Raw genomic sequence first — 11,078 nt, 5'->3', positions numbered from 1 at the left:
ACACACACACACACATACACACATATACATACACACGCGCGCACGCTTACTCTCCCTAAAGGGGGAGACGGAGCTGACTGAGCGAGACCGAGAGAGGAGGCTGGCTGCTCCTCAGCCGTGTGACCGGCTTTTTCCTGCTCTTTTGACTCATTTATTATTCCGCTCGGAGCTGACACAGGACAGGGAAAAGAAGGGGGGGACGGGGACGGACGGACGGACGAGAGTCATGCAACAGTACACCGTAACTCCCTGACAGGGAATGCGGGAAGGTTATGGCCTCTGGTTTGTTACTCCTGGATGAGCAGTGACCAAACAAGACAGGGAAGGAAAAAAAGTTTGGGAAAACTTCTCCAAGGAGGTCCGGAATTTTTTTTTTTTTTTTTTTTGTGACATTCAAGCTGAGCATTGGAAAAGCCAAGAGGACTAATGAACATTTTTTCCCTTCTTGTCTTTCTCAGCCCTCTCGTTTTTAATAATAAAACACCAGGAGCGAGTGTCAGCATTCCCTGGATTTCAGATCACGGATCATTTATTTTATTGAAAGTGCCCTTCCTCTTCTTATCTCCATATTTTTCCCTTTTTTTTCCCGAATCAACATTTCCAATTTAGCCCCCTTTTTCGCCACTTGTCACCTCTGCCTCGACAAGTCAAGAGTGAGTCTGGACTAGAGCTGGCCCAGATCAGCAGATAACACCTCTACAACCGCGCCAAGAACTGGTTGGACTAGTTTAGGAGTTGGAGCAGAGGGCAGGGTAGTTTAACCCTGCCTGAAGGGAGAACTCTTTGTTTTATTTTCCGTCCCACTTGTCCTTCTTGGAGAAAGAAAAAGCAGTCACGCACGTAAGAGTCATAGTGACGACTGTTTGTGCTGAGGGACACTTTTAACGCTTGGTCTTTTTTAAGGAGGGACAGCGAAAGTAAGAAGGAGGGGAAAAAAAAGAGAGAGAGAGAGAGACCAGAGTGGGAGACAAAGTGTAATTTATTGTTTCCTGGGTAAGAGCAGGCTGCACCCTTTTTTTTTTTTTTTTTTTTTAGTTGTTGATCTCCTGGCTGAACTCTGAACCGCTCAATGTGTGTGTAAAGTTTTCTCAGGAGCCATTGATTGGAGGTCAGGGCGGCAAACACAAAAGGTGAAAGGCAAGAACAAGAAGGTGCAGCCAGATTAAAGAAGACCAGACGAGTCGAGGACAGAAAGGTCAACGCCGAGAATTGCTTTTTTTTTTTATAAATTTGAGTGTCGGTCGGTGTATGATCTACACTTCGAGAATATGGCCATGGTTAGCGGGGGATGGGGCAACCCCAACGGGGACACAAGTGGACTGGGGGAGAAGGTTTACCTGCGCAGGGAGGAAGAGGAGAGCTCGCCGCACGCCGGAAGCAGCGACGTGGACGTCGCCGAGGAGGACAAGGCCTGCGTAGTGGACTGTGTGGTGTGCGGGGACAAGTCCAGCGGGAAGCACTACGGTGTGTTCACCTGTGAGGGATGCAAGAGCTTCTTCAAAAGGAGCATCAGACGTAACCTCAACTACTCCTGCAGGTAACCTTGGCGCTTCGGAAAAACGCATTTTGACACTTTTTTACACTTTTACTTGCACTTTTCCGTTCTCTGAAACCTGGATTATGTTGCTGTGTTGATGTGTCAGCGTATTTTAGTGATTTAGTATACAAATTTGTAGATTTTTGGTAAAAAAAAAATATATATTTTTTAGCAGAATACGTCAGTAATACTTTATAAATTTTTTTCATAATATTACAAGTTTATTCTCGTCAAATTGACAATTTTTTTCTCAATATTCTGACTTTATTCTTGCAAAATTACAGCTGATTTTTCAGTTCTGTTAACAATTTCAAGTTTCTATGCCGCTTATCTAACGATAGAACGATAGAACGATAGAACGATAGAACGATAGAACGATAGAACGATAGATGGATGGATGGATGGACAGATGGATAGACGGATGGATAGACGGATGGATAGACAGATGGATAGACCGATAGATAGAAGGAAAGAATGACAGAATGACAGAGCGACAGAACGACCGATAGAACGATGGATGGATGGATATACGGATAGATAGAACGATAGATAGAACGATAGATAGAACGATAGCTAGAACGATAGATAGAAGGACAGATACAAGGTCAGATAGAAGGACAGAACGACCGAACGACCAAACGACCGAACGACAGAACGACCGATAGAACGATGGATGGATGGATAGACGGATAGATAGAACGATAGATAGAACGATAGATAGAACGATAGATAGAAGGACAGATACAAGGACAGATACAAGGACAGATAGAAGGACAGAACGACCGAACGACCGAATGACCGATAGAACGATGGATGGATGGATAGACGGATAGATAGAACGATAGATAGAACGATAGATAGAACGATAGATAGAACGATAGATAGAAGGACAGATACAAGGACAGATACAAGGACAGAACGACCGAACGACCGAACGACCGAACGACCGAAAGTCATAAAATGCAACATTTTTATATGCTTATATCTTTATCCTTCACTGATAATGTTTTCTCGTTAAGCATTGAGGCGTTGCACTTTATCGGCAGTCCTTGAATGCACCATGTGACTCCTATTGTATTTGTTCATCAATCATCTTACATTATTGTTCATTGATGGTGACTAGTTGTGCATTTTATGTTTTAAATGCGTTTAATAATTGTGTGAGGCATTGTGTCGCAAGTGAACAATGGCAATTGAAGAGAGAAGGAGAGAGAAGGAATCACTTTTATATTTAATTTTTTTTTTATCGCAAATGTTGATGCGAAATCGGAAGAGGAGTGTTTGGAAATATTTGTTCATTCATTTTACACCGCTTATCCTCACAATGGTTGCGGGGGTGCTGGAGCCTATCCCAGCTGTCTTTGGGTGAGAGGCGGGAATGTGGGAGGAAACCGGAGTACCCGGAGAAAACCCACGCATGCACGGGGAGAACATGCAAACTCCACACAAAGGTGGCCGAGGGTGGGGAAAGACAAAATAAGAAGCCAAAAAGTTACCACTTCCACACAAAATATGAGGAGAAGTCAATCATTCATTCATCCATTTTCTACCGCTTATCCTCACGAGGGTCACGGGGTGCTGGAGCCTATCCCAGCTGACTTCAGGCGAAAGGCGGGGTACACCCTGGACTGGTGGCCAGCCAATCACAGGGCACATATAGACAAACAACCATTCACACTCACATTCATACCTATGGACAATTTGGAGTCGCCAATTAACCTAGCATGTTTTTGGAATGTGGGAGGAAACCGGAGTACCCGGAGAAAACCCACGCATGCACGGGGAGAACATGCAAACTCCACACAGAGATGGCTGAGGGTGGAATTGAACCCGGGTGTCCTAGCTGTGAGGTCTGCGCGGTAACCACTCGACCGCCGTGCAGCCCTGTTTTGAAATATCAAATACGAAATATCACCATTGTAATCAGCTGTACAACACACCTTTGCAATAAAAACAACAGCACTATAGTAACATACGGATTAGTTCCCGCTCTAGCAACAATGTTCTGGGAATATAATAATAAAGTACGGAATTTCCAGGCAGGATATCTATAGGAAATGTGTCCCCTATTCAGCATTTAGTGATGTGTTCCACAAGTCTCAGCCCAGGGAAGAAGAAGAAGAAGAAGAAGAAAAAAAAAAAAACATGATCACCCTGAAGGTCAGTCATATGCTGCTGGATTGCCCCCACAGGGTCACCACCGCCATTATTCTTCAACTCAAGTGTTGCATCTCAATTCTTTGCTCTTGGCCCAGGGAGCCTTGGGCTACAGACTGTGCTTATTTCTTCCCCTCATAATAATTCTCCAACCCTGAAAGGAATGTGTCTTTTTAATCAGCGTGTCACATCCAGGGCTGAAAGGAGCTGGCTGTGAAATGTTGCCAGACCTCGTCGTGCTGTAAAAAGGCGACACAAGGGCGTGTAGGGGCTGATGATTTACAAAGGTCACAGCCTTGAGATATTCAGCCACGCCGCCTCGCGCTTTTCACTCATCATAGAGGTCGGTGAGAGCCAGGGGGGGGGAGGGAGGAGTCAACATGTCCATGCAAAGCACATATGCGTATCTACGTTGAATATAACTACGTTTCTGTGTCGTTACATTCATGATTCTGTTTTGCAGATCCAACCGAGAATGCCAAATCGACCAGCACCATCGCAACCAGTGCCAGTACTGTCGACTCAAGAAGTGTTTCCGTGTTGGCATGCGCAAGGAAGGTAATGTAAATGATAGATAGAACGATAGAACGATAGAATGATAGAATGATAGAACGATAGAACAATAGAACGATAGAACGATAGAACGATAGGACGATAGAACGATAGAACGATAGAACGATAGAACAATAGAACGATGGATGGATGGATGGACAGATGGATAGACGGATGGATAGACGGATGGATAGACCGATAGATAGACCGATAGATAGAAGGAAAGAATGACAGAGCGACAGAACGACAGAACGACAGAACGACAGAACGACAGAACGACCGATAGAACGATGGATGGATGGATAGAACGATAGATAGAACGATAGATAGAACGATAGATAGAACGATAGATAGAACGATAGATAGAACGATAGATAGAACGATAGATAGAATGATAGATAGAAGGACAGAAGGACAGAACGACCGAACGACCGAACGACCGAACGACCGAATGACAGAACGACAGAACGACAGAACGACAGAACGATAGAACGATAGGACGATAGAACGATAGAACGATAGAACGATAGAACGATAGAACGATAGAACGATGGATGGATGGATGGACAGATGGATAGACGGATGGATAGACGGATGGATAGACCGATAGATAGACCGATAGATAGAAGGAAAGAATGACAGAGCGACAGAACGACAGAACGACAGAACGACAGAACGACCGATAGAACGATGGATGGATGGATAGAACGATAGATAGAACGATAGATAGAACGATAGATAGAACGATAGATAGAATGATAGAAAGAAGGACAGAAGGACAGAACGACCGAACGACAGAACGACAGAACGACAGAACGACAGAACGACAGAACGACAGAAGGACAGAACGACAGAACGACCGAACGACAGAACGACAGAACGACAGAACGACCAAATGACTGAACGACAGAACGACCGAACGACAGAAGGACAGAACGACCGAACGACAGAAGGACAGAACGACAGAACGACAGAACGATAGCTGGATGGATGGATGGATGGATAGAAGGATAGATGGATGGATAGAAGGATGGATAGAAGGATGGATAGAAGGATGGATAGAAGGATAGATAGAAGGATAGATAGAAGGATAGATAGAAGGATAGATAGAACGATAGATAGAACGATAGAACGATAGAACGACAGAACGACAGAACGACAGAACGACAGAACGACAGAACGACTTGAACGACCGCTAGACCGATAGACCGATAGAGAGATAGACAGATAGACAGATAGATAGATAGATAGATAGATAGATAGATAGATAGATAGATAGATAGATAGATAGATAGATAGATAGATAGATAGATAGATAGATAGATAGATAGATAGATAGATAGATAGATAGATAGATAGATAGATAGATAGATAGATAGATAGATAGATAGATAGATAGATAGATAGATAGATAGATAGATAGATAGATAGATAGATAGATAGATAGATAGATAGATAGATAGATAGATAGATAGATAGATAGATAGATAGATAGATAGATAGATAGATAGATAGATAGATAGATAGACAGATAGATAGATAAGGCAAGCAGTGACCTTTCTTAGCGACCCAAGAACAATATTTATACTGTCAACTCAAGGCGTGTTTTCACCAACTCCTAGCAGCTGTTGATCCTCAGGGATGGGGGGGTTGGGTGGGAGTGGGGGGGTTAAGGGGGGCAGGGGGGGCTGAAGACAAGCAGTCCAATTAAACAAGAAAAGAACAAGTCAGTTGACTGCAGTGTTGTTACGGTAAGCACACTAAGGACAGAGGTTATATCGGGCCTGGTTATTATTGACTGACTGTGGGCGTGACGCACCATGTGCTGTTTCCACATTACCTAGAAATGTGGAGGTTAACTTTGGCCTTGTGAAGGAACATGTGATGGTTTGAGCAACGGAAAGGTACAATACAACGCCTCATTACAGAAACTCGCAATGATTAGTCTCAAAGTATGCTTCTAACTATGTACTATTACACATCCCTATCCTTATTAGAGTCAAACCTTGGTTAGTGTCATCAATCTATGCTAACGGTATGCTAAAGGTATGCTAACTGAATCAACTGAATCATACACAGCAATCCAATCAACCCGACCAGAAATGCATATGAATACATATAAATGATGAATGAAAATGTCAAAGATACGATATAGCAGCAAGATCAACACGGACACCATCCTCTGGATCATTCATTCATTCATTCATTTTCTACCGCTTATCCTCACAAAGGTCGCGGGGGTGCTGGAGCCTATCCCAGCTGTCTTCATGCGAGAGGCGGGGTACACCCTGGACTGGTGGCCAGCCAATCACAGGGCACATATAGACAAACAACCATTCACACTCACATTCATACCTATGGACAATTTGGAGTCGCCAATTAACCTAGCATGTTTTTGGAATGTGGGAGGAAACCGGAGTACCCGGAGAAAACCCACGCATGCACGGGGAGAACATGCAAACTCCACACAGAGATGGCCGAAGGTGGAATTGAACTCGGGTTTCCTCGCTGTGAGGTCTGCGCGCTAACCACTCCATCGCCGTGTAGCCCATCCTCTGGACTTTGGACGAGAGGCAGGGTGTACACTTCCTTGTGGAACAATCATTCACACTCAATTTAGAGTAGTCATGTTTTTGGACATGTGGAAGGAAACCAGATTACCTGGAAAAACACTGACCAACGGAGATTAGAACCCATATCATCACATCTACCGGCTGTGTGGCCATCATGCTAACCACTTGTCCACCATGCGGCGCAAAAATTTGTATTGTTGTCTTGAATTTTGATTATTATTTCTTTCATCATGGGGCGGCACGGTGGTCGAGTGGTTAGCGCGCAGACCTCACAGCTAGGAGACCAGGGTTCAATTCCACTCTCGGCCATCTCTGTGTGGAGTTTGCATGTTCTACCCGGGTTTTCTCCGGGTACTCCGGTTTCCTCACACATTCCAAAAACATGCTAGGTTAATTAATTGGCGACTCCAAATTGTCCATAGGTATGAATGTGAGTGTGAATGGTTGTTTGTCTATATGTGCCCTGTGATTGGCTGGCCACCAGTCCAGGGTGTACCCCGCCTCTCGCCCGAAGACAGCTGGGATAGGCTCCAGCACCCCCGCGACCCTCGTGAGGATAAGCGGTAGAAAATGAATGAATAAATGAATATGCTCGGCTGCACGGAGGTCGAGTGGTTAGCGCGCAGACCTCACAGCTGGGAGACCAGGGTTCAATTCCACCCTCTGTCATCTCTGTATGGAGTTAGCATGTTCTCCCCGTGCATGCGTGGGTTTTCTCCGGGTACTCCGGTTTCCTCCCACATTCCAAAAACATGCTAGGTTAATTGGCGACTCCAAATTGTCCATAGGTATGAATGTGAGTGTGAATGGTTGTTTGTCTATATGTGCCCTGTGATTGGCTGGCCACCAGTCCAGAGTGCGGGGGGTGCTGGGATAGGCTCCAGCACCCCCCCGCGACCCTTGTGAGGAAAAAAGCAGTAGAAAATGAATGAATGAATTTTTTCCATCACTTCATTCCAAAGCAAAGTTGAGCCGTCGGTGGCACTTAGAAGGAAGTGCCATGATAGCCACTTCCTGTGCCAGAGAAGTGCCAGATACAACAATGTGATGGTACATACTGTATACATAACCACTGTTGGAGTCGTAGTAAACTTACCTCCAAAATGTCTCCTGTCCTCCGTCCCTGCAGCTGTCCAGCGGGGGCGCATCCCTCCTTCCCACTCAGGTATCAGTCCCAACTCCCGGGCAGGTGGAGCGGGGGGTATGTTGCCGGGCCACCTGGGGGCGGACTACTTCAACGGGCAACCGGTGTCAGAGCTCATCTCTCAGCTGCTTCGGGCCGAGCCGTACCCCAACAGCCGTTACGGGACCCCCTACAGCCAGGCACAGATGGGGGCGACTGCCAGCGGAGGCCCCGTCATGGGCATCGACAGCATCTGTGAGCTCGCCGCTCGCCTCCTCTTCAGCACCATCGAGTGGGCCAGAAACATCCCATACTTTCCAGAGCTGCCGGTTTCTGAGCAGGTCAGTATTGTGATGATCTGCAGAAATGACAGAATAAAGGTGTAGAAGTATGATTATACTGTACTCGGACTCCCATATAGGTGGCGCTGCTGAGGTTGAGCTGGAGTGAACTTTTCATTCTAAACGCAGCCCAGTCCGCTTTGCCTCTCCACATGGCCCCGCTGCTGGCCGCGGCCGGCTTCCACTCGTCCCCCATGTCCGCCGAGAGGGTGGTGTCCTTCATGGACCAGGTCAGGGTGTTCCAGGACCAGGTGGACAAACTCAATCGACTGCAAGTGGACACGGCGGAGTACAGCTGCCTCAAAGCCATCGCTCTCTTCTCGCCAGGTCAGTGGTTACCCGAGTGACGACACGACTCCTGGAAAGTCACCTCAAATGGTCACATGACAACGGTCACATGCATACGCAAATACGCAAATACGCAAATACGCAAATACGCAAATACGCAAAGTCAGGTTTCAGATCCAACGACACGACCTCTGAACTCATTTGTCCGAACATCAAAATCACTTATTTACAAATGTAGCATCATTAATAAATAAATAGCGACCTTGGGTGTCCTGAAAGGCGCTTTTAAATACAGTAAACCTCGGATATATCGGATTCAATTGTTCCCACTGGTTTTGTCCGATATAAGCGAAATCCGTTATATGCGTATAACGGAAAATGTCCGTTTTACGCATATATCGGATTTATATCCGGTATATGCATAAATCGGATTTTATCCGTTATAAAAAGGCACTTCCTTGACTATGTTTCCAATGTACCTGGACGCGCAGGCAACGCTGCAAACGCTGCAAATGACGTCGTATAGCGGCCTGTCACGATTCGGCGAATCGGAGCGCCACGATGCGGCCATCCGATATATGCGAGGGAAATTTAATGGAAATGCATTGGAATGGGACTGGAGATTTTGTCCGAAATAGGCGAAATCCGTTATAAAAAATCCGATATATGCAATGAATTTTTATTGGAAATGCATTACAGAAAAATCGGTTCTTTTTTATCTGTCCGTTGTGAGCGAATTTCCGATATATCCGAGTCCGATATATCCGAGGTTTACTGTATTATTATTATTATTCATTCATTCATTCATTCATTTTCTACCGCTTTTTCCTCACGAGGGTCGCGGGGGTGCTGGAGCCTATCCCAGCTGTCTTCGGGCGAGAGGCGGGGTACACACTGGACTGGTCGCCAACCAATCACAGGGCACATATAGACAAACAACCATTCACACTCACATTCATACCTATGGACAATTTGGAGTCGCCAATTAGCCTAGCATGTTTTTGGAATGTGGGAGGAAACCGGAGTACCCGGAGAAAACCCACGCATGCACGGGGAGAACATGCAAACTCCACACAGAGATGGCCGAGGGTGGAATTGAACCCTGGTCTCCTAGCTGTGAGGTCTGCGCGCGAACCACTAGACCGCTGTGCCGCCTATTATTATTATTATTATTATTATTATTAATTACTTACAGTTTTCATATTTGGAACTAAACTATATGTGTGCACGCGTACGCACCTTCTGCACCTAATAAAGCCATATCGTCCTCTCAGATGCATGTGGTCTGACGGATCCGGCCCACGTCGAGTCCCTGCAGGAGAAGGCCCAGGTAGCCCTGACCGAGTACGAGAGATTGCAGTACCCGAACCAGCCTCAGCGTTTCGGCCGCTTGCTGCTGCGCCTCCCGGCTCTACGGGCCGTCCCGGCCAACCTCATATCACAGCTCTTCTTCATGCGGCTGGTTGGAAAGACGCCGATCGAGACGCTGATCCGTGACATGCAGCTGTCAGGGAGCTCCATCAACTGGCCCTACGCCCCGGGACAGTGAACCCCTGCGGAGTGGGATGCAGAGAAGGAGTTTTAGGGATTGGAGATAAAGAGGTCAAAGTATTTGCGGCACTTGTGGTGTTTATGCTCTGGTCTCCGTCGGATCTCTTTGCTTCATTATGGACATAAACAACATAATATAAAATATAAAAACATGGACATAAACACGGCCTATAAAAGGCCGTATGCACATACTACCTCCTACCCAACCCTTACCAAGCCTCTCTGAGTGTGTGTTATCTGCTTTAAGTCCAAATGAAGCCATAGCAACACTACTTCCATGCACACACTGACTGTATATGGAAGTACCAAATGTATTGTATCACCCATTTAATGTCAAGTTTATGATGTATTATGTATATGTGCAACAGCTACACCTATATTTATGCTCAAAAGGCAACACCGTGAAAAGAAGTTACATTATGCAGGATTTGCTGCCCCCCAGCGGCAGAAAACACAAACTACATTCTTAACACACTACAGAGACGTTGACTGTTGACTGTTTTGGCGTAATTACTATTACCTCATGTTTTCTATGGTAAAAGACGTTATGCGGTAAGGTACATTTAAAGGGATCAAGGTCCATTATCACAAGAATGTATTAGGAAGAATATCCCAAAGACAGACCTCTCTAGTGATTGTTTTTTTTGTATTTGAAGAGTACATCCTACATGAAAGGTACGATTATTGTTATGTTTTTTTTTTTTGCTGTTTAAGGGTAGTTCACTTAGGTTTTTTTTTTTTTGGACAAATGTTGTTATGCATTGTGTGAAAACATGGCCTTACAGATGGGCCAGAATGATGCTGTTGGCACTTGTTGGAGTAAATTGGTCATGAAATGTTCATGTTAAGACTACAACTTCATCTGATGTATGTTTGTCTTGCTAAATCCATTTTTGTTAAATGTCAACACTTATTTACAATATGTTCTTTTAAGAGTCAAAATACACAAAATGGCG

General features: G+C 45.3%; 2 protein-coding genes across 2 annotated transcripts in view; one reads left to right on the top strand and one right to left on the bottom strand.

Moving 5' to 3' along the window:
- On the top strand, positions 1 to 10,958 carry LOC131129150 (nuclear receptor subfamily 2 group F member 6-like). The gene is made up of 6 exons (XM_058072355.1): positions 1 to 993; positions 1,084 to 1,537; positions 4,158 to 4,252; positions 7,949 to 8,283; positions 8,364 to 8,610; positions 9,846 to 10,958. The coding sequence occupies exons 2-6, from the start codon at positions 1,269 to 1,271 to the stop codon at positions 10,118 to 10,120; spliced, it is 1,221 nt and encodes a 406-aa protein (XP_057928338.1). The 5' UTR covers positions 1 to 993; positions 1,084 to 1,268; the 3' UTR covers positions 10,121 to 10,958.
- Positions 9,229 to 11,078, bottom strand: part of csnk1g2b (casein kinase 1, gamma 2b) — a 94,375-nt gene continuing 92,525 nt past the window's right edge. The window contains exon 12 of the transcript XR_009129764.1: positions 9,229 to 9,340. The gene's annotated coding sequence lies outside the window, so the exon portion shown is untranslated. The remainder of the gene's footprint in view (positions 9,341 to 11,078) is intronic.

This window comes from Doryrhamphus excisus, chromosome 5 (assembly GCF_030265055.1).
Source record: "Doryrhamphus excisus isolate RoL2022-K1 chromosome 5, RoL_Dexc_1.0, whole genome shotgun sequence".
Classification (NCBI taxonomy): domain Eukaryota; kingdom Metazoa; phylum Chordata; class Actinopteri; order Syngnathiformes; family Syngnathidae; genus Doryrhamphus; species Doryrhamphus excisus.
This window is presented reverse-complemented; position numbering and strand designations above follow the sequence as displayed.

Bases quoted from the DNA above. Each gene is read 5' to 3' on its own strand.
- LOC131129150 (XM_058072355.1), top strand. From the start codon at position 1,269: ATGGCCATGGTTAGCGGGGGATGGGGCAACCCCAACGGGGACACAAGT. The intron at 4,253-7,948 runs GTAATGTAAATG...CCGTCCCTGCAG, and splicing joins TGTTGGCATGCGCAAGGAAG to CTGTCCAGCGGGGGCGCATC. The intron at 8,284-8,363 runs GTCAGTATTGTG...ACTCCCATATAG, and splicing joins AGCTGCCGGTTTCTGAGCAG to GTGGCGCTGCTGAGGTTGAG.